Raw genomic sequence first — 21055 nt, 5'->3', positions numbered from 1 at the left:
GCTCGGGTAACTCTAGTCCCGATTTGGACTAGCGTACCAGCACTATACTTTGGACATTTTTCTAGAAACAATGAAGAAATGAAGATTCCGAGGTCATTTATATTTGTAGGGTATTGATCTTTTGGCAATGTTTCCCTGTCTAATGTATATGCATATCCCACGCTGCAGATCACTATGCATCGTACGCTCTAATCTATCCCAAGTCTACATTCTCAGAATATCACCATTCCTGTCAATGCCACCTCGGAAATGGTCCGTAACCACTTTCCCGCCGAGAATAGTCTCATCCACAAGCCCCTCCACATGCTTGGGCTCAATGCGGCCATACCAAATCCCCTTACCCGCCAGCGGGTGAGGTTCTGAAGATGTTCCCACTGTCATCTTCGGCGGGATATAAACAATCACGTTGCCTGCGTATTTGTGTCCTCCAACATGACTGATCAGACCAATATTAGCATGGTTGGGGTCATCCACCGTAGTCCCGAAACTGTCCGCAGAGGTGAATCCTCGTGCTTGCAACACACGCTTAAACTCGCTTTCCAAGGCGGGGGCCATGACACCACAGCGCATGTCGCGACCTCCATGTCCACATATTAACACTGTTGGAGAGTGGTTGATGTCTATTACCTCCGGGAAGTTTGATACTAGCTCCGGGGATCGGGTTATGTCTGCTTGTTTGGTTGCGGGGAGAGAGGAGTGTATGTCGTGGAGTCGTTCAGGGAGAAGATATGCGCGCACGAAGGTCGTTAGGTCGGTGGCTTGATCGGGCGATGGGGTCGTGTTCGCGGGTATTGAGGGGATGTATTTGAAGCTGGGGAAAAGGAATGCCGAGGCTGAGGCGGGGGAGGAGCCTGCAGCTGGCACGATGGATGAATTCGTAATCAAGACATTGTTGAAAGGCTAGAGCGACGAGATCTATGAGCAAGAGTTTCTATATCCATTGCGTGGTTTGTGATCCACTTACATCGAGATATGGCCCACCACGACCTAGCAGGCTCTTCAGTCCCCTCACAAGGTTGCCCCAGCCTGTATTTTTGCCATCATCCTCAATTCGACTTGTCCAGTCTGGCTGTCCTGTGCAGACGAGAAGCTGCTGCGCGTAGGCAGCCATCGTCCCATTTAAGGCTTGTTCATGATCGATCGGTAAATCCTCCGGCAGAGCCGGCGTGGGTGGACAATTGCAGCTTGGTTCAGGGCATGTCTTGGTAATGGGGAAAGGAGGGGGAATTTCCAGGCGGGCGCGGAGGCGGCTGTTGCGAGGAGCACTGCGAGGAGCACTGGACAGTTGGCGGATGGTTTGGCAGTTTCGATGGGTTCGCCCGCTCCAGTTGCGCGCGAGCGATTGCGCAAGTATTGGTCGCATTGAACTTTATGGTCTTGTGTAGATTAGAAAGTAGACAAATCCAAGAAGAAAAAGGTCAACATGTCAACATGTCAGAAAATAAAAGAGAACGTAAATACGTAAATGTCCGAGCGCCGAAGCCGAGAAATCGGAGATTCGGAGATTACGAGATTACATGTATTAAGCGTTGATTCGTTGATCAATTCCAAATTCTACTATACCTACATACTTGTACATACATGTAGGTAGCATCTAGTTATCATCGCAATATTCCCAATCATCTTCATCAGCTCCACCAATCAGAATCCCTTCAATAAATCCACTGACAAGTTTCAGGAAGTCTCGCGTTCGAGGAACATAATGAGTCCCCCAGAATTGGTAAATATCGGCATTAACGCAATTCTTTGCTAACTGCAAGGACCGAGACGGAGTAATCATAGGATCTAAACATCCCATGACATGAAGTATTGGTGTTTTGATTTTGGGGTAATATATCGGCGCATAATCAGCCTGTGCTAGCTGAAACCCGCTCAGGCAAATAGCAAACTCCATTGGGGGATGATCTTGCTAAAAACCAGAAAACATAAGTCATCAACAAAAAGCGGAGGATACGAGGACATGCTATGCTTACGGTGAAATTGAAGCTGCCGATCGATCTCCTCTTTTCAAGAAGGGAGGTGATAATAGCAGCCAAGCAGGCGCCTGTTGAAAATCCCATGATCCCGATAAAAGGACCATGTCTCTCAAGTATATCAGAGACATATTGAATAGATTCTCCAAGTCCTTCGATGTGCTCTGTCTCTGGATCTCCATAGCCCCAGGCCCGTCTGTCGTCGTCTTTGTCCGGGCTTTCCGGATCGGCTGGCAGTTGACCTGAAGGGTAATAGAATTCAATGCTGCTGATTTGGCGAGTACAGTCCCGTTGCAGGGCTTTGAGCACTAATTATTTAGTTATGTATTAGCTATGCCGCATGAATCGAGTTTTGCATTGGAAAAACTGTCCAGACTGGCCGTGCCCTAAAAGCGCGTGGGTCAAACTGGCTTGTCGACTACTACAGGGGAGATAGAAGCACCGCGCTCTTACCATGCAACATAAGGATTCTACCGCATGATGGGGACTGATCAGATAATGTACTTGAGCTCATGGTGATAACCTCACAGTATTAAAAAGTTTGGCAATCTTCTGCTTTGTCAACGATTCTCTCGGGTGTTCAGATGTTCTTAATAGGGACGTGGTTGGGAATTACCACTATTCAGGGCCAAATACATATACAATAGCATGGGTAGCACATAACCTGCTGTGCAATACAGATCGACGTGCTTGTGGGTTTAACACTGGATAGTTAGTGATAGGTTCATCGAATCTATACATGCTACATACGTACATATGTAAGGTGCATCTGCAAAACTCAACACACCATATCTGCAACTTTCCCTTTTCAGAAAGATTCGACCTTAATTACACAAGCCTTATGTTGTACGGGAGACGCAGACTGTATATCGTTTCCATAAGATCGACACAGGGGTCTACAATGTAGGTACACCGATGCTGATCTTGCATAATCTTGGCATCTGAACTCGAATCTCGGGGATGGATCTTCCCATTTGCTTTTATTCATCTTTCAAATTTTCTATAGCATTTAATACTATTGGACAACTGGTGATGCCTGAATTATGCTGTGCACCCGTATCTATTCGCGCAAGCAGACCAGTCGGTGTTCTCGCTGCCGTAGAGACGATCCCAATTGGGAGTTTTATCAAAATATAGTTCGGTGGCAAGGCTTTTCTGGCTCCGTCTCTTGCATCATCAGTTATGAAGATGGTGTGTTGCAATCGTGTCGACTGAGGGAGTGGCCGATTGTGGCTGACAATGGTATTGACACCGTGCGAGATATTCGGTGCATACATGCCATCACTCCTGGGGTGATTTGTCGGATTATTGGTACAAGACATGCTCCCGTGAATAACGCGGACCGCAACAATTGCCTGCATTATATGGCAGTAGTTATCTCTTTGAATGTGAGCATGGTTGAGGGGGGTTATGCGGACTCGCACCGTTGTGTGCATGATCCACATGTTGAGCCGCTACAGGGGCGGGTTGTTGTGGCAGGCGATCCCGTGCTTCCACAGGACTGTCGCAGGTGGAACGGTACTGGCAATGGGCTTATGTTGACTTTTTGGAAGCGGAGGCGGAGGCAGTTCATCGGTTGGGCATTGTTGTTCGGATCTAACTGCGAATGTGTTAAAATAGGACAGAGATGGGAATGGATGGTTATGGAAAATTTTCGATGCTATAAAGATTGCAGACTCTCCGATTTTGAAAAGAACCCACGTAATCATTCCATAGTGCTAGCAATAGCACCCGGAAACAGAAACAGATTGATGCACTTCCTGCAAGTTCGAGGTGACGAATCGAACGGCCCCGCACTGGTCATGCGACAATACGATATGCGCCGAAGCATCGATCGGACGATCGGATCACAAATGCAACTCCGAACGAGACTTCATGACTATTCTGATCGGTCGAGTGAGTCGAAATTCACGCAGGAAATTTTGAAACGATGGGTTGGAGCGGTAGCTAGTATATCGTACGTCGGAGTCCCGCGAAAGCGCAATGATGTATAGTCTGTTTTCGTGCGATCGGAGGGTGGCTCATAACTATAACATCAGTCTTGGATAATGTTCTGCAGTTCTCTAGTCATTATTCATGTTAGTTTTCGACACCAAACGTAGACACCATATCGCAGCAGTGACATCCAATGTCCGGTCGGGGAACAGTCCCAAAGCATGCATTGCAGTTGTCTCAATTGATCTGCAGCCCAGTGCACGCGAACAAATGCGCAGCGAAAGACAGACAAATTGGGTCTTCGGGGATACGGTGGATTAGAAAAATCCACCCTTGAGTTCTTCATGCGGTTATGCTTTCCGTGATCTTGTCCATGATGTGATCTGGAAGCTCATTAGTGGACCCCATATTCTCCAAAGCCTCCTCGCGAGGAGGCAATGTACATCTTGGGTAGCTCTGTATGAAAGTAGCGGGGCCGGAGTTGGAGAAGGTGACGCAGGCCGAATTTCGGCAGAAGAGCGGAAATTGTTCGGCATGGCACCCGTAGGAGGCTGGGGTGCTGGGGAACTGGGGAACTTGGGGTGTTTAGTACCTTGTGAGATAGGATTAGCATGAGCTTGCCAGTTGGAGATGCCTATTGTAACAATTGGGGAGTCAATTGGGGTTGGTTCTGTATTTGGTTGTATAGTTGGGTTGGGATGGGATGGGTTACCCCTCATTATGTCAGCTGGTTATGTCAGTGACCCCGCTGCGGGGGTAACATTCCGTTTTTGGTGGGCTGATGGTGAGATGGTGAGATGGTGAGATGGTGAGATGGTGAGATGGTGAGATGGTGGGAATAGCTAGGTAGTAATTTGGACTATTACAGTTCCGGAGAGGGAGAGACAGAGAGATACTGCTAATTATTTAGTTATGTATTAGCTATGAGTGTATACCTGTATACTACAATATAAGAAAGTGCCCCCGCACGTTCATAGAGAGCTTTCTAACGTTAAGATAGTATGCAATAATTACATCGGACTACATGCAGTACATTGTACATGTAAAATCTACAATAGTATGCAACAATATACATGCATATACCTGTGGATACATGGCAAGCTACGGGTAAACTCAGAGATGATAGGCCATAATACTCCCATACGGAATGTATACAATCCCTGTCCCTCATGCGGAGAGATCTCCAAGTGGATTCCCAGTTCAGTCCGACTTTCCCGTTTCTATGCGTCCCAGATTACTTTTGAGGGGATGCGCAATACCTGTCTCTGTAGAGAGGGGGAATATATAACCAGCTCTATTTGCTGTTCGGATTCCTTTCTTCCCACTCTATCCAACTCTCATCCATTCTACTCTATTCTACTCTTATATACTCTACCTGTAAGTCTTTCTTTTTTATTTCCCTATAGCCAGATAACATCTCTTGGCCTGCAATATTCCTCCACTTCTCCTGCGTCAGAGCTTGCCTTATCCGGGTTTATCCAACGCCGCTTTTGGACATTGACCTCATCAACTACACATATATCTATAGACGTAACAAATTGCTAACCTTCTTTTCCAGCAACGTCTTCAAACACTTTATAATCCTTCACAATGGTATTTATCCGCTCTCTTTCCCGTCAATTGCGACGGCCTTTCCTCTCGGGCTTCTCCTTTGGGCTCTATTTCCGGTGCACGTACACTAACCGCAACTGCGAATCTCCAGGGCAAAGTTCTTTTGGTTCTCTACGATGTAAGTTATTCTCCCCTCGTAATTTGCATACTTCGATCGCTAACCAGGTCTCTTCTCTGATATAGGGTGGTGAGCACTCCAAGCAGCAGCCTAAGCTGCTCGGTACCACCGAGAACGAGCTCGGCATCCGCAAGTGGCTCGAGGACCAGGGTCACACTCTCGTGACTACCTCCGACAAGGAGGGCGAGAACTCCACCTTCGACAAGGAGCTCGTCGACGCTGAAGTCATCATCACCACTCCGTTCGTTTCTCATGCACGCACTTTCAAAATCTCCCCACTAACGATAAAACGATAAAACAGCTTCCACCCCGGTTACCTCACCGCTGAGCGTCTAGCCAAGGCCAAGAAGCTTAAGCTCGCTGTCACTGCCGGTATTGGTTCCGACCACGTTGACCTGAACGCCGCCAACACCACCAACGGCGGTATCACCGTTGCTGAGGTCACCGGCTCTAACGTCGTCTCCGTCGCTGAGCACGTCGTCATGACCATCCTCCTCCTGGTCCGCAACTTCGTTCCTGCCCACGAGCAGATCAAGAATGGTGACTGGAACGTCGCCGCTGTCGCTAAGAACGAGTTCGACCTCGAGGGCAAGGTCGTCGGTACCGTCGCCGTTGGCCGTATCGGTGAGCGTGTCCTCCGCCGCCTCAAGCCCTTCGACTGCAAGGAGCTCCTCTACTACGACTACCAGCCCCTCTCTGCCGAGGCCGAGAAGGAGATCGGTTGCCGTCGTGTCGAGAACCTCGAGGAGATGCTCGCCCAGTGTGACGTTGTCACTATTAACTGCCCCCTGCACGAGAAGACCCGCGGTCTCTTCAACAAGGACCTCATCTCTAAGATGAAGCCCGGTGCTTGGCTCGTCAACACCGCCCGCGGTGCCATCGTTGTCAAGGAGGATGTCGCCGAGGCCCTCAAGTCCGGCCACCTCCGTGGCTACGGTGGTGACGTCTGGTTCCCGCAGCCCGCCCCCAAGGACCACCCTCTCCGCTACGCCGAGCACCCCTGGGGTGGCGGCAACGGCATGGTTCCCCACATGTCCGGTACCTCCATCGATGCTCAGGTCCGCTACGCCAACGGTACCAAGGACATCCTCGAGAGCTACTTCTCCGGCCGTGAGGACTACCGTCCTGAGGACTTGATCGTCCACAAGGGTGATTATGCCACCAAGGCCTACGGTCAGCGCAAGTAGAAAGTATCCTTGCATGACGCAGTGTGAGGTATTCTCCGGCTGAGGGGCTTTTCATATTTTATGTTTGAATTTTCATAACAGTCCCATTTGCTAACGATGGGCGATGCTGAAAAAGGTAGCATCTTTCACGATACCAATGAATAATATTTATAACCTTTACTTCTTCTCCACTTTGACTCGCATTTGAGGTTTCAATATTCTGTACTCCATACGACGTATAATATGCAGAGTGCATGGTGATCGGTGGAGCTATGTCGATCTCACCAGATTAATCGAACCCCCTTTACTCCGTAATGGAGTCTAGAATATGTAGAGACATTCTTGATGACCAAGTATGATTAGTAGCAATAGGGTCCAAATATGTACATGTATATAAATTGTTCTAATAACTCAAGTGCCAATGCAATTGCAAAGAACAAGGACAAAACGACTCTATTCACAAGGTAACCATGCGCGAAACACCAGACAGATATACGAACCCAAACCATCCAGTCTTGCAAAACATCCCTAGACAAAAGCCCCAACCCCAAGAATGCAGATAGGTATATGCGAACGCCATCTTCAACATTTCAAAGCCTCCCTGCCCGTCCATTCCTAGGCTCCTCATCCCCTTCCTCATCACTGTCATCCATAAACCCCTCCTCCAAATCCCGACTTAAACGACCTTCCGTCTCAGCCAGGGTATCACGTCGCCGTTGCTCCAGCGCACCCCGCCTGTCGGAATCCATATTCATCCCAACCATGTTCTCCCCTTCCTCATCATCAATACTGATGTTATCATGGTCGGGAATTTGCGCACCCCAACGCCACCGAGACCGGAGGAAAAAATGCATTACTTTATCGGCTATGCGGTCGCGTAGGGACAGTGTGTGCGCGGATATACTATGTAGCGGGAGGTATTGCGAGTAGCGCTGATGGTAGCGACGGAAGAAGGGGATTATCACGCATGAGGCTAGGATGTAGATTGATAATGCGATTGCAGCTGGAATGAGGATTGTCTGTGGATGAATTTGTTAATTGGTTTATTTGGGTTATTTTTGTCAGTGTGTGCCTAGAGATGATGGTGGTGCCTTGCGTGTCAGGATAGGGGGGTTTTGCGCGCACCTTGGCGAAGACACTTGTTGACCCCATGTTGGGTGCTGTGGGAATAGGCTTTAATGGCGCCTAAGAGAGGATGGTAGAGTGGTGATGTTTGGTGTATGCGCGAGAGATTGCGGAGCGAGGTCCAAGGGTCCCACGGGAACAGCACACGCGGCAGGATCGGCAGATCGACAAACGGCTCGGCCAACTCGGGATATCGTCACTTTTCATTTGATTCTTTTATACGTCACTCCCTTGTTTCTGGAAATAGTACCCAGTTTCATACAGCTTAACTGACAACAGTACATGTGTTGTGGCCTGATCCCTAAGAACAATATGAAACTATTGCAAGGTGCCCGACGATATTGGACAGCGAGTCAACCTATCTCCATATGTAGTCTGGTTCTACTGGACTTTAATCCTAAGTCGTGTGCCACTCCAAACACAGCACGAAAGATTAGCGGCGCATTCGTTGCGCCAGGCCAAAGATTCGTCTTCGCCACCCTGGATGGACTGAGACAAACAGGGAAACTGGGATACAAGGCTGCCAGTTGTCGTGGTTAGAGCTGGACATGAATACTTTCACTGCGTTCTTGACGGAATCGAACCGAGAGAATATATACCTTCAACACCTAAATAAGTGCATGAGGGAGCTACTGCTGCTTGGTTTCATCAGCAGCGGCTTAGGCTTTGTCGAGACTGCTACTGCGAGCCAGCTGACCTAGCCGGTGTCGACAGAATTCCATCACTGTGGCTTTACTAAGACTAGAATTTGCTCCAGCGGCGAGGATCATCTTCCCCTTAAGCTGGGGTATATCGTTGATGGGAGTGAATGAAACCGTAGTTCGATAGCGATATATATATGTAGTTGTTCGGCCTTACTCGAACTGAGAATTGAATGATAATAGGCTAAGGAGTTGGGCTATATTCATCCTTGTACATTTGAGGCTTTACCTGGACTAACACCTAAAGATCAGATGCTCACGGGGGTCAGGACTTGAAAGCCATTCAAGTTAACCCCACTCTCTTTGACTCGAAATGAGACGTATTGTGAAACCGGCTATACCTGAGGTATATGCCAACTAAAGACATATAACCGGAATAGATGATATAGTAAATGAGGGGCCTGTTCTAGCTGATAGTTAGAACTATACCCGAAGTAGTAGTCGGTCTCGATCTCACTATCATGAATTTATCTACATATCTCACACTATCAACGACTATGTACGAATTATTTCTTCAAGTAACGAGATATGACTGCTAATATGAGTATAGATGCTCAACTCCAACAATGGGTGTTCACACCTTCCCATGGCCTGGACGTCAGCCTTGCCAAGTATAAGCTTACGTGATGCCGACGATCACGTGCACGGTCGGGGAGTTTCTCCGGGGCAAGCCCCCTAATATCAATAGACTGATTAGAAGAACGCTCGGGCTTTGATCCTGGCGTCAAACTGGACTTGACATTTGCAGAAAAGTTGCATGTTAATTTCCTTTTCTCTTATTTGCTTTCCTTGTGGGGTGAGTGCCGTGATCCCCTTACCCCTCAGTCTCTCGCGACTCACCCGTCACAGCGGGTATACTAACTAGCCAGGGAGGGACAAAAACAGAGAGCCACTTTCGCCCAATTTGAATGTCATCGTATTCTCCCATATCTCCTGCGATCGACAGCGCCATACTGCGAACCGGACAACTTTATTTAATATCGTTCCCGAGAGTGTTGCAGGGGCCCTTATGCTGCGCTCTGCCTCATCTCAGTAACGCCCGCCAAAATGCCAACTAGTTCACAAGCCGACAAATCTAGGCAAACATCGAGTGGGAAATCATTCTTCGGACGGAAATTGTACAAAGAGAAGCCGACAGAGGAACGACATGATAACTATGGAGGTTCCTACGATAGCCTAGCACCCCCGGGAAGCGCCGCGGGCTCACGCTCGTCCCGCTATTCGAAGCGGTCTTCGATTCAATCTGTCGACTTGACCCATGATTTTGACCCAGGCAATATCGCACACACTTCAGGGGTCATTACCTCTATTCCCTTTGAAAGCCTTCCCACCGATACCAGGACCCCGATTCCAATCGACAACATGTCTCGTCCTGGCTCATCGCGCCACGAGCCTTCGCCCAACCATCTAGGCAAATCTGGAGGTGACTATCATCAATATCCAACTGTGACCTCTACGTCTGCGCCAAATGGGTACGCCCCGCATCCTTCTGGCCCTCGTCCTCCCCCGCACGGCTCAAACAACGCCCTGAGCAGCAGCAATTTCAGTGATCGAATTGCCCGACAACAACAGCAGCAGCAGCAGCAGCAGCAACAACAACAATGGGGACGTCCAGGAAGCTCCGCAGCGAACAATGGACCTAACCACAACCCCTCTTCTATTGATTCATCCTCCAACTCCCGCACATCCCTCGACCAAGCCAGCATCTACTCCTCCGTTTCCTCTAACACGCGAGGTTCCAGTTATTTCTCATCAGACAATTCCTCTCGCACTCTCACAACTTCGCATTCTAGCGATCGCACTGCCATGTTCCCCAGCTCCAGCTCGGGCCGCTTATCAAATGCGGGATCCTCCCACCAGATCTCTGTACCAGCCGCTGTCCCCCGGCCACAAGATAACTACCTCACTAGACCGAGAGATGACCGCATCGTGGATCAGCTGTTCCTAGAGCTGATGCAGAAACGAGGATGGCAGAATCTTCCCGAACAGGCCAAGCGGCAGATGTTGTCGTACCCCGCCTCAAAGAAATGGACATTGGTACATCAGGATCGCTTGACGGAGTTGCAAGGGGAGCAAAAGAGACGACAAAATGCGCGACAAACTCATGGCCATGACGGATTATCTGGTTTGCTTGAACGTGCTGATGAAGAAGGTAGCCCAGAGTGGTATGTGAAGAAGGTGATGGATGACACTATTACGTCCAAGCAACTCGCTAGTTTGAGTGTCAGCTTGCGGACACAGCCAATCAGGTATGATATTCCTCCGTTCTCGATATCGTGCGTATCACTAATAACTATACAGCTGGGTGAAAGCCTTTGTTGAAGCCCAAGGTCAAATCGCTTTGACCAATGTCCTCATGAAGATCAACAGAAGAAAAGCCTCTGGTCCTGTCCCGGCTCCCCCTACAGGCGATAAAGATCTAGACCGGGAATACGATATTGCCAAATGTTTGAAAGGTCTGATGAACAACAAGTATGGCGCAGACGATGCTCTCGAGCATCAGAATGTGCTAGTTGCACTTGTCAGCTCATTATCATCGCCGCGCCTTAATACTCGGAAACTTGTCAGCGAAGTCCTCACTTTCCTGTGCCACTGGGGTGATGGACAAGGCCACCATAAAGTTCTACAATCCATGGACAAGGTTAAACATGATCACAACGAAACCGGTCGCTTCGATGCTTGGATGCGTATTGTTGAGGTCACCATTGACGGCCGTGGAAAGATGGGAAGTCTGGTCGGTGCCAGCGAAGAGTACCGCAGTGGAGGCATTGGCATGGAGAACCTCCTTATGGAGTACGCGGTTTCAACCATGATCCTCATAAATATGCTGGTGGATGGAGCGGAAACGGACCTGCAGCTGCGTTGCCACATCCGTGCCCAATTCACGTCATGTGGCATCAAGCGCCTGTTGACGAAGATGGAGGGATTCCAGTATGAGGTTATCGACAAGCAAATCGAGCGGTTCCGCGAGAATGAGGCTATCGATTACGAGGACCTCCTCCAACGGGAGGGCAGCAGCATGAAGGATAGCATTGAGGGCGAAGTCAAGGACATGAGCGATCCCATGCAAATCGTCGATGCAATCACGTCCAAGATCAACGGCAGCCGGTCCCATGACTACTTCCTCTCGGCTATGCAGCATATGCTCCTCATCCGGGAGAATTCTGGCGAGGAAGGGCTGCGTATGTTCCAGCTGGTAGACGCCATGCTGAGCTACGTGGCCATGGACCGGAGGCTGCCCGACCTTGACCTTCGACAGGGTCTGACCTTTACCGTGCAGAGTCTGCTAGACCGGCTGCACACGGATGCTGAGGCGAGACAAGTCTATGATGAGTCTCTAGAGGCCCGGCAGATCGCCGAGGCTGCCATTGCTGAGCGCGATGAGATGCGAGCGCAGGTCGAGCTCGGCGCAGAAGGCCTAGTCTTGAAACTGCAAAAGCAAATCGAGGAACAGGCTGGTATTATCGAGCTGCAACAAAGGCAAAATGAATCTTTCAAGGCTGAGGTTGCAGAAGTACAAAGACTGCGTGCTCAGGAATTGCAGCGCAATGAGCTGGAAACTAGAGAGCTATACCTTATGCTCCGAGATGCCCAGGATATCGCTGCTGCCAATGCCCGAAAGGCCAACAACCCGGAGACGGTGGAGGCAGCAGATCCGTCCCAGATGCCCGGTATCATGGACCGCGAACGACTCATGGAACGTCTGGAACGCCAGCTTGAGCGGACTAAGACCCAGTTCAAGCTGGAGGGCAAGGTCTGGGGCCAGCATGGACCGTCAGATCGACTCCGCGAGCTCCGTGAGAAGATGGAGGGCGAAGGAGATGACAGTGAGGAGTTCGCTGAAACAACCCGCCGAAACCTTGACCCTGGTTCTTTGGGCTCTGTTTACCGCAAGCGCAGCCATATCCCTGCGATGGACTCGACTATGGAAGACGAGGAGGACATCCCACTAGATAGCAATGGTGAGCCAATGTACGAGAAGCCTCGTCTGGTGGAAATGCATCGTCCTCGTTTGGACCCTGCCCAGGCTACTGGCTTGCTAGGCGAGCTGTCCAAGGTTCCTAAGTTTGATGCCGAAGAACCCGATGCGGTTGAAGGGGCATCCAAGCTAGAAGACAATGAAGCTGCTACAAAGACAATGCCGCCTCCTCCCCCTCCTCCGGGGGCCAAGAGTGTTCCTCCACCACCGCCGGGAGTAACAGCTCTTCCCCCACCTCCGCCTCCAGGAGGCAAAATTCTTCCACCTCCACCTCCACCAGGTGGTGCCGCTCTTCCGCCGCCCCCTCCCCCGGGTGGGAAGGTTGGTCTGCCCCCTCCCCCACCACCTGGCGGAATGGCTCTTCCACCGCCGCCTCCGCCAGGTGGTGCCAAGGGCGTTCCTGGATTGCCGCCCCCACCTCCGCCCCCCGGTGGGAGAGTTGGATTGCCTCCGCCGCCGCCGCCTCCAGGAGGTGGTGGAATCGCTCCTCCACCTCCTCCCCCTATCCCTGGAGCCAAGGGCTTGATGATTCCCCCGCCTCCACCCCCCAATGCTGCTTTAGGCTCAGGCTGGAGGCCGGCATACATGGTTGGAGATGTTTCGCCGTCTACAATCCACATGCCATCCATTCGACCTAAGAAGAAGCTCAAGGCTCTGCATTGGGACAAGGTCGACACTCCTCAAGTGACTGTTTGGGCTGGTCACGCACCGACTGCTGAGCAGAAGGAAGAAAAATATACCGAGCTTGCCAAGAAGGGTGTATTGGACGAAGTTGAGAGACTGTTCATGGCCAAAGAAACGAAGATATTCGGGGCTAGCACTGGTGCGAAGCAACGCGCGGCCAAGAAACAGATCATTTCGAACGATCTATCCAAGAACTTCCAGATTGCTCTGTCCAAGTTCTCTCAATACCCGGCCGAGGAGGTGACCCGCATGATCATCCACTGTGACAAGGAGATTCTGGATAACAATGTCGTTATGGACTTCTTGCAAAGAGAAGAAATGTGCAATATACCAGAGAATGTCGCCAAGCTTATGGCACCATATAGTATGGATTGGACGGGCCCTGGTGCCGCTACTTCCGATCGTGAACAAGATCCCTCCGAGATTACTCGTGAGGATCAGATCTATCTCTACACTGCATTTGAGCTAAATCACTACTGGAAAGCAAGAAACAGAGCGCTTGCACTGACACGCACCTACGAACCAGAGTACGAGCACATTTCAACAAAGCTAAAAGATGTCGCACGAGTGAGCGAGTCCTTGCGGGACTCTGTCTCGTTGATGAACGTGCTCGGTCTGATTCTCGACATTGGAAACTTCATGAACGACGCCAACAAGCAGGCCCAAGGTTTCAAGCTGAGCTCTCTCGCCCGGCTGGGTATGGTGAAAGACGACAAGAATGAAACTACCTTTGCCGATCTGGTCGAGCGTATCGTGCGCAACCAGTACCCAGAGTGGGAGGGCTTCCTCGATGAGATCAGCGGTGTCATTGGCCTGCAGAAGGTCAATGTCGATCAGCTCCGCACTGACGCTATCAAGTACATTGGTAACATTAAGAACGTACAGTCGAGCTTGGACGCTGGTAACCTGAGTGACCCTAAGAGGTTCCACCCTCAGGATCGTGTCAGCCAAGTCGTCCAGCGATCCATGAAGGATGCGAGACGGAAGGCAGAACAGCTGCAGCTCTACCTGGATGAGATGGTGAAGGCTTATGATGATATCATGGTCTTCTATGGCGAAGACAACGCAGACGAGAATGCTAGACGAGACTTCTTTGCCAAGTTGAGCTCGTTCTTGGTCGAGTGGAAGAAATCCAGGGAGAAGAACACGGCCCTAGAAGAATCCAGAAAGCGCACAGAAGCATCCCTCGCCCGCAAGCGAATCAATGTCAACCTCGCCAACAACACTTCCACCGCAGAGACAGCGCAGTCCCCTGCTTCAAGTGGTGCCATGGACTCGTTACTTGAGAAGTTGCGTGCTGCAGCACCTCAAGCCAAGGATCAGCGAGACCGCCGCCGTCGTGCTCGTCTAAAGGAGCGTCATAATGTCCGCGTGACTTCCGGCTCCAAACCGCCTGATTCGGGCGAGGCGGAAGAAGGCGTGAACGGAGACGAAAGCACAGCTACTAACGGCGAAAACAATGACGAGAACGGACTTCTCAGCCCTCCAATCACCGCAGATGAAGATGGCAAGCAGGAAGCTCAAGTGTCTGAAGGCGAAGATGTTGCTGATCGTGCCGCCAGCATGCTGCTCGGTCTGAGAAGTAACTCTGACTCAGGCGGTGGCGAACGCCAGAGACGGAGAAGAGAGAGCGCAGATGAAGAGCGTCGTAATCGCCGCATGAGACGCCGCAATCCCGCTACAGGCGGGAGCAAAGATAGCGCGGATGGCTCTAGTGGTCTTGCTACCGTTCAAGAGCCTGCTTCTCCTTCGCAGACAGACTCGATAATCACGGACGACCAACAATTGCCCAGCCCACCCAACGAGTCTCAGCCTCCGCCTTCAATTATCGTGTCGGAGCAAGGCGATTCATTATCACAGGATCCCTCGATGGACGGTTCCTCCCCTCACAAACCAACTGATTTGTCGGATTGAGTCAATCACCGACAGTCGATTTAATTTAATGTTTTATCGATTCCCATTGATGACGCATTGGATCCCAACCCAAATGGTGTCCGTCGTCATCAACACCACTACCACTACTACTACAACCGCCCTCGATTGTATAATACCCATTCCCTACCTACACTACTCTTTGAGCCGCCCTCCTTGATTTGACGAGCCGAGCATGGTGTGATGATACCTTACATTGTTTCTTCTCTTTCATTTCCTCCTAACACTATCCCTTGGTCTTCATGTGCAATCGTTGTCTCTTTTCTTTTCTTTATTCACTCTCGCATACCCACCTGACATCGACACCCTGTCTCTCTCTCTCCTTGTACATAATCTCTTTTCCCCCTGTCTTCATCAAACGCTACCTGCCATGGAAATGTCGCCATGGTTGGAGGGCGTATCATCGAATTGCATATTGAGCTTGGTGTTCTATGTTTCTTGCATTGCGCCTTGTTCTTTACTTCCCACTTCGGAGCGCAGGCGTGACCAAGTTTTATATCTGCTGTGTATCCTTGATTAGAACTGCATTAGATGGACTGCTATTGCTTGTGCTTTTCAGGATCAGGATTTAAATACCCGCAGTTAGACAAAATCTATGTTCTCGATCTCCAATGTTGTCACTTGTAGTTTGCACTTGTATCTTTGTATAGCTCTTATCGATCACGTGGATTTCTTATCGCAATAAACATCCATGGATCCAACAGTTTAATTTGAACCTGAACTCTCTCGACTTTCACCAATAGTTCGTTGGTTTAATCTTGCGCATGCGAGCATCTCGCCGGGTACTGCGTTGGGCTTCCCCCTTCAGCTCATCAACTAGTCAACCATGGCAAACGATATCAAATAAATCCTATATCCGACGTCATGGCTTTCTCTCCGAATCACCTGGCCCCCGGCGGCCTCCCGGACAAGCTCGTGCTTTCTCGTCGACTCGCCCGACTCGATTCATGCTAGACGGAGATTCTACAATATATGCGCTCTCTACTGCAATTGGGCGAGCAGCCATTGCAGTTGTGCGCGTATCGGGTCCGGCCTGTGCCTCGGTAAGTATTCCCCGAAAGACAACCCCAAACTACCAGACTAACAACGCTGTCCAGATATACAAAAGTCTCTGCCCAAACCACCCCCTTCCAAAAGCGCGCTATGCAGTCCTCCGCACTCTCTACGACCCAACCCAACCCCCAACCCCAAATACAATCCTCGACGCCGGCGCTCTAGTCCTCTACTTCCCCTCCCCACGAACCGCAACAGGCGAGGACATCCTCGAACTCCACATCCACGGCGGACCAGCAATAACAAAAGCCGTCCTTTCAGCAATCGCACAGACAAACACCCCTGAGCAAACAGTGCGCTACGCCGAACCAGGCGAATTCACCCGCCGCGCCTTCATGAACGACCGCCTCAGCCTACCTCAGATCGAAGCCCTCGGCGACACACTGTCCGCCGACACCGAGCAGCAACGACGACTAGCCGTGCGCGGCTCGAGTGACGCATTGCTGAACCGGTACGAGCGGTGGCGGCAGGGTTTGTTGTATGCGCGCGGTGAGCTGGAGGCGCTGATTGATTTCTCTGAGGATCAGCATTTCGACGAGTCGACTGAGGAGCTTGTCTCGTCTGTTGCGACGCAGGTGCGCGCGCTGAGCGTGCAGATCGGTTTCCATATTGCCAATGCGTCGCGGGGGGAATTGCTTAGGAATGGGATTCGGGTTGCGCTGTTGGGTGCGCCGAATGCGGGGAAGAGTTCGTTGCTTAACAGGGTTGTTGGGAAGGAGGCTGCTATTGTTAGTACCGAGCAGGGGACTACGAGGGATATTGTTGACGTTGGGGTTGATCTTGGGGGATGGTATTGTAAGCTTGGGGATATGGCGGGGATTCGGGCTGAGGGTTCTGGCGATGGCGAGACGGTTGTTATTGGGCCTGTTGAGAAAGAGGGCATTCGCCGGGCTAGAGAGAGGGCTTTGGAGTCCGATGTTGTTATTGTGGTTGTTTCGCTGGAAGACACTGCCACTGGCGTTCGGCTGTTCGTTGAGCCGGAGGTTCTTGGTGCGGTTAATGACTGCGTTGAGGCAGGCAAGTGTCTCATTGTCGCCATCAACAAGTGTGACAAGCTACACACGACTTTGGAAAATGGCGTGCCGCAGTCATTGTCCGATACGATCCACGAGGTCTTCCCTTCGGTCCCGGCAGACCGCGTGTTTGCCATTTCCTGCGAGGAAGCCAAGCGGGGAGCATCGTCCCTCAATACGACTACGGACCCGGGTAATCTACAGGTCTTTCTACGTGGACTAATTACGACTTTTGAGCAGATTGCCTCGCCCCTTGGCGTGGACGGAGATGGAGGTCAATATGATCTTTCGTATTGGGAAGATTCCCTAGGTGTCACGCATCGCCAAAGCTCTAACCTACAAATATGTCTCGATCATCTAGATGATTTCCTGTCTCAAGCCTCTTCTGCTGGATGCCATGATGATTCCTCGCGCGAAAAAGAACTTGGGTCTCTTGCTTCCCATGCTGAATCCGAAGTCGATATCGTCACTGCTGCGGAACATCTGCGCTTTGCGGCTGACATGCTGGCCAAAATCACAGGAAAAGGCGAGAGTGGAGATGTCGAGGATGTGTTGGGAGTTGTCTTTGAAAAGTAAGTACTGGAGGATCTTGGTTTTGGTCTGCTCGTCCGGATGGTGAGCTGACTGTTGTAGATTCTGTGTCGGCAAGTGAAGAGTCCGCTTCAAGTATGGCTCTGATGACGAGGGTGACTTGCAACGCTATCCCATGGATTGTTTGGCAAGAGCCGTGGTATCAACTGGTTGCTTGTTGCAATTGAGAGGATTGAAATGATGGAAGTGCATTGTCCATCATGCATGTTCTGGACAGCCTAATTTTGGCATGGCCCGTTGGCTGGGGCATTGTATCCTCCTCGACCCATTGCAAGCGACATCACGATGAATGATTTAGGCAGAGATAACTGCTGGGGTGGTTGCAAAGTGGTAGACGGGAGGTGATGCGTTGATGTGTTGACGAAGTTGTAACAAGCCAATGCAATGTATGAATAGCAGCTCGATAGACTAATGTATGCTAATGTATGCAATAATAAAACAAGAAAACAAGAACCAACTCTACCGATCAGCAACCTCCCCATACTTATAAGAAAGAAAAGGATCCCAAAATTGTCTGCCTTGGTTGCCGGGCCCCATTTCATCATCCCAGGCACCCAGGAACGAACTTCCCCCTTCGTTTCCAAACGTTAGCCACAGTAACTCCGATTGTCCTATTGTCCTTGTAAAAGACGCATTGAATTCTGTCAAACATGAATGATCTGAGTCAGGATCTGGATACGATCTCCGCAAAGTACGGATACTTGCCTTTCTGCGTGTCTTAGGCGGGATGTACATAAAGACCTAAGTTCTCAGATTGAGGCTTAGATGTGATTCCTGTGAATGCTACGGTATCATGAAGAATTCCAATGCTGAGGCGAGCATCAGCTGTAGAGAGCGGAGTTTGAGGTTGAAACATACTTCTTTCGGTCAATGCGATTACGCACATCCTAGATATTTCTGTACTGGGTATTTTCATTGTTCTTTTTCTATTGGCTATCAGGTCTCTTTATTCTCTCTCAGACTAGGATATCGGGGTTTTCAATGTTTCAACTCTCAACTCATGTCAGATCTAAGAATAGCGGGATAGCTGCATGGAATGCGGTTCCTTCTAGAAGGTCAAATGGTTGTAAATCCAATCATAGAACAAAACAAGGAAGAGTGAAAGAGTGAAAGAGTGAAAGAGTAAATTCCCCGAACATAAAATAAGAAACCCACGTTATATTCCTGCAGAAGTCCGTCATCCTTTAACCCTGTCGTCGGGGCTGACAAGTACCTTGCAGCCTTGGGCAAGAATGTAATTGGACTATATGGACCCCTATTTTTTCATAGAGGGAATAAAAAAGATCTTATATAGTCTATAATAAGCCAATAGCCTAGTATATAGACGTAGAGTATAGGATAACCACCGACGTCTGGTTGTGCAGGGCTGTGCTATGAATAGCTTCATCATCCCTGTCTACATATGTCTATGGCTTAGTCCTGCAAGATCTCTTGAGCTTTATTAGACACTTTCTCTGTTAGGGGCTTTGTTTAACCCTTCTTTGTGTGATTCCTTTGGTTGATCTATTTATACAGTCTCACCTCATATGTTATATCAATAGCAATATAGCAATACTGGTAGAAGAATTCCATGAAACGTTAGAATGCTATTTGGTGTAACCTATTCTACCCATATTGCACGCCATTTCCTGAAGAAACCACAATGCCTCACCTCACTGTGGCTAACTTCCTCCCCCCTAAAGAACAAATGAAACATAGGAATCATCTCCGATGTCTTCTCCCTCAAACTGAGTAAACTGACCCTCAAGCCCTCACACCATAACTCAAATGGTAGGTTGACAACAGTATGGAAAGAAACTTAGAAGTGGACATAATCCGAGCCAGGGCACTCATAGTACTCAATGTAGAAGTCGCGAAGAGCACCTAGGCACTCAGATTGATTCAGCAAGTACGAGCAGGAGGGGCTGCGCTCAGCATGATGGTAGAGGTAGGAGACCTGAGGAAACTGGGCACGGCATTGAAAGCAGAAGAAGGGGTTTGCGTCAGTGAGCTTGTTTCCGTAGAAGCCATATTCCGGAGTCTCGAAGGCGAGGGTACGGATACGGTCCTCCTTCACGCAGCGACCATCTTCGAGATGGTAGAGGAGGGCTGAGAAACCGATCCAGTTGGTTGGACAGAACCAGCATTCGTAAATTGGGAGACCCAGCGGGTTGTTGGAATTCTGGTATTGTGTAGGGTGATACATGATGGATTGAGGTGTTATGTGAAGTGATGGGTGAGTGGGAGGGAATTGATTGTTGACGATGTGGTCGATGGATGAAGGAAGATGAATTGGTGTGATGAAAAGTGAAGGAGTGAAGGAGTGAAAGGGTAAGATTTACAGCAGAGTCTTGACTACGACTCTTACTCCATTTGCCATTTCACCATCTCTTCTCCCTTCTCTTCTCAGGCTTTCCAAATAATCCTTTTGCTACTAGCATACTACCTTCCAGCTATTAATGATTTAACGTGACCCATCCTCATGAGAGAAACAGGTCAGTTCCTGGAGGTCGTCTAGTTCCCACCAACAGGATATACTACCAGACACAATGCTATTCAATTCTGGAAGTACAGGCTATAGCTCCAAGTTATCTTCTAGCCAGGAAGAAGTATCCTCGCATTGACTCTAATTATATTGAATCGAAACAGGCCAGTTCACTATTTACTTGACAAAAAAAGCTCGGTAGTGATATACCCTATTAGGGAAAGACCCTACTTGTTAATAGTCAACTTACAAGAGCAATGCACCCCTAATGGAGTTGGGGGGATTTTCGAACGAATCAGGAGGGTAGACTACTAATATTTGGCAAACTAAACGTTCTCGAAATTAATAACTACCTATGTATTGACATGTTCTATTCTTTTAGTATGTAAGGATCTAATATTGCCTTCCCCATTTATATACTTCGAGAGGCAAACACTGCAAACTAGTTAATGTGGCACGTGACTCCGAATGTCGATGTCTTCCGTCTTTGATATCTCATTCCCTTCACTACTACGAAGAACGATAGACTCCAAAGAGCATTTGGGAGGAAGTCAAGGTATTTTCTCCATATCTATCATACATACTCACCTTGGAAGAACAACCATTCCATACATACTATACAGCCCTGTGTACATATGTCGATCAACCCCGCCAATCCAACGTTGATCCCGAATAGATTAGATCCTGGACAATTGGGAATGGAATATACC

The 21055-nt window shown here is 49.6% G+C and overlaps 7 protein-coding genes across 7 annotated transcripts; 3 read left to right on the top strand and 4 right to left on the bottom strand.

The window, feature by feature from the left end:
• Nucleotides 1-204: 204 nt before the first annotated feature.
• On the bottom strand, nucleotides 205-1363 carry N7525_002083 (sucrase/ferredoxin-like domain-containing protein; the record flags this gene model as incomplete). Its single annotated transcript, XM_002557253.1, has 2 exons — nucleotides 205-900; nucleotides 965-1363. The coding sequence occupies 2 exons, from the start codon at nucleotides 1361-1363 to the stop codon at nucleotides 205-207; spliced, it is 1095 nt and encodes a 364-aa protein (XP_002557299.1).
• A 231-nt stretch (nucleotides 1364-1594) lies between these two features.
• Nucleotides 1595-2487, bottom strand: N7525_002082 (alpha/beta hydrolase; the record flags this gene model as incomplete). The annotated part of the gene is made up of 3 exons (XM_002557254.2): nucleotides 1595-1909; nucleotides 1974-2281; nucleotides 2427-2487. 3 exons carry the CDS (start codon nucleotides 2485-2487, stop codon nucleotides 1595-1597), a joined length of 684 nt encoding a protein of 227 aa, XP_002557300.2.
• Nucleotides 2488-5498: 3011 nt separating this feature from the next.
• On the top strand, nucleotides 5499-6824 carry fdh (formate dehydrogenase (NAD+) FDH1; the record flags this gene model as incomplete). The annotated part of the gene is made up of 4 exons (XM_061212165.1): nucleotides 5499-5501; nucleotides 5611-5637; nucleotides 5703-5878; nucleotides 5939-6824. 4 exons carry the CDS (start codon nucleotides 5499-5501, stop codon nucleotides 6822-6824), a joined length of 1092 nt encoding a protein of 363 aa, XP_061071391.1.
• A 569-nt stretch (nucleotides 6825-7393) lies between these two features.
• Nucleotides 7394-7955, bottom strand: N7525_002080 (uncharacterized protein; the record flags this gene model as incomplete). Its single annotated transcript, XM_002557256.1, has 2 exons — nucleotides 7394-7822; nucleotides 7929-7955. The coding sequence occupies 2 exons, from the start codon at nucleotides 7953-7955 to the stop codon at nucleotides 7394-7396; spliced, it is 456 nt and encodes a 151-aa protein (XP_002557302.1).
• Nucleotides 7956-9676: 1721 nt separating this feature from the next.
• On the top strand, nucleotides 9677-15206 carry N7525_002079 (formin sepA; the record flags this gene model as incomplete). The annotated part of the gene is made up of 2 exons (XM_002557257.2): nucleotides 9677-10878; nucleotides 10931-15206. The coding sequence occupies 2 exons, from the start codon at nucleotides 9677-9679 to the stop codon at nucleotides 15204-15206; spliced, it is 5478 nt and encodes a 1825-aa protein (XP_002557303.1).
• Nucleotides 15207-16171: 965 nt separating this feature from the next.
• N7525_002078 (tRNA modification GTPase) lies at nucleotides 16172-17942 on the top strand (the record flags this gene model as incomplete). Its single annotated transcript, XM_002557258.2, has 3 exons — nucleotides 16172-16267; nucleotides 16322-17862; nucleotides 17924-17942. 3 exons carry the CDS (start codon nucleotides 16172-16174, stop codon nucleotides 17940-17942), a joined length of 1656 nt encoding a protein of 551 aa, XP_002557304.2.
• Nucleotides 17943-19679: 1737 nt separating this feature from the next.
• N7525_002077 (uncharacterized protein) lies at nucleotides 19680-20066 on the bottom strand (the record flags this gene model as incomplete). Its single annotated transcript, XM_002557259.1, has 1 exon — nucleotides 19680-20066. One exon carries the CDS (start codon nucleotides 20064-20066, stop codon nucleotides 19680-19682), a length of 387 nt encoding a protein of 128 aa, XP_002557305.1.
• Between the last annotated feature and the right edge of the window lie 989 nt (nucleotides 20067-21055).

This window comes from Penicillium rubens (genome assembly GCF_028828025.1).
Source record: "Penicillium rubens strain IBT 27055 chromosome Unknown utg000001l_segment0_segment0, whole genome shotgun sequence".
NCBI lineage: Eukaryota > Fungi > Ascomycota > Eurotiomycetes > Eurotiales > Aspergillaceae > Penicillium > Penicillium rubens.
Note: the sequence above shows the minus strand (reverse complement) of the source record. Positions and strands in the feature narration are given on the sequence as shown.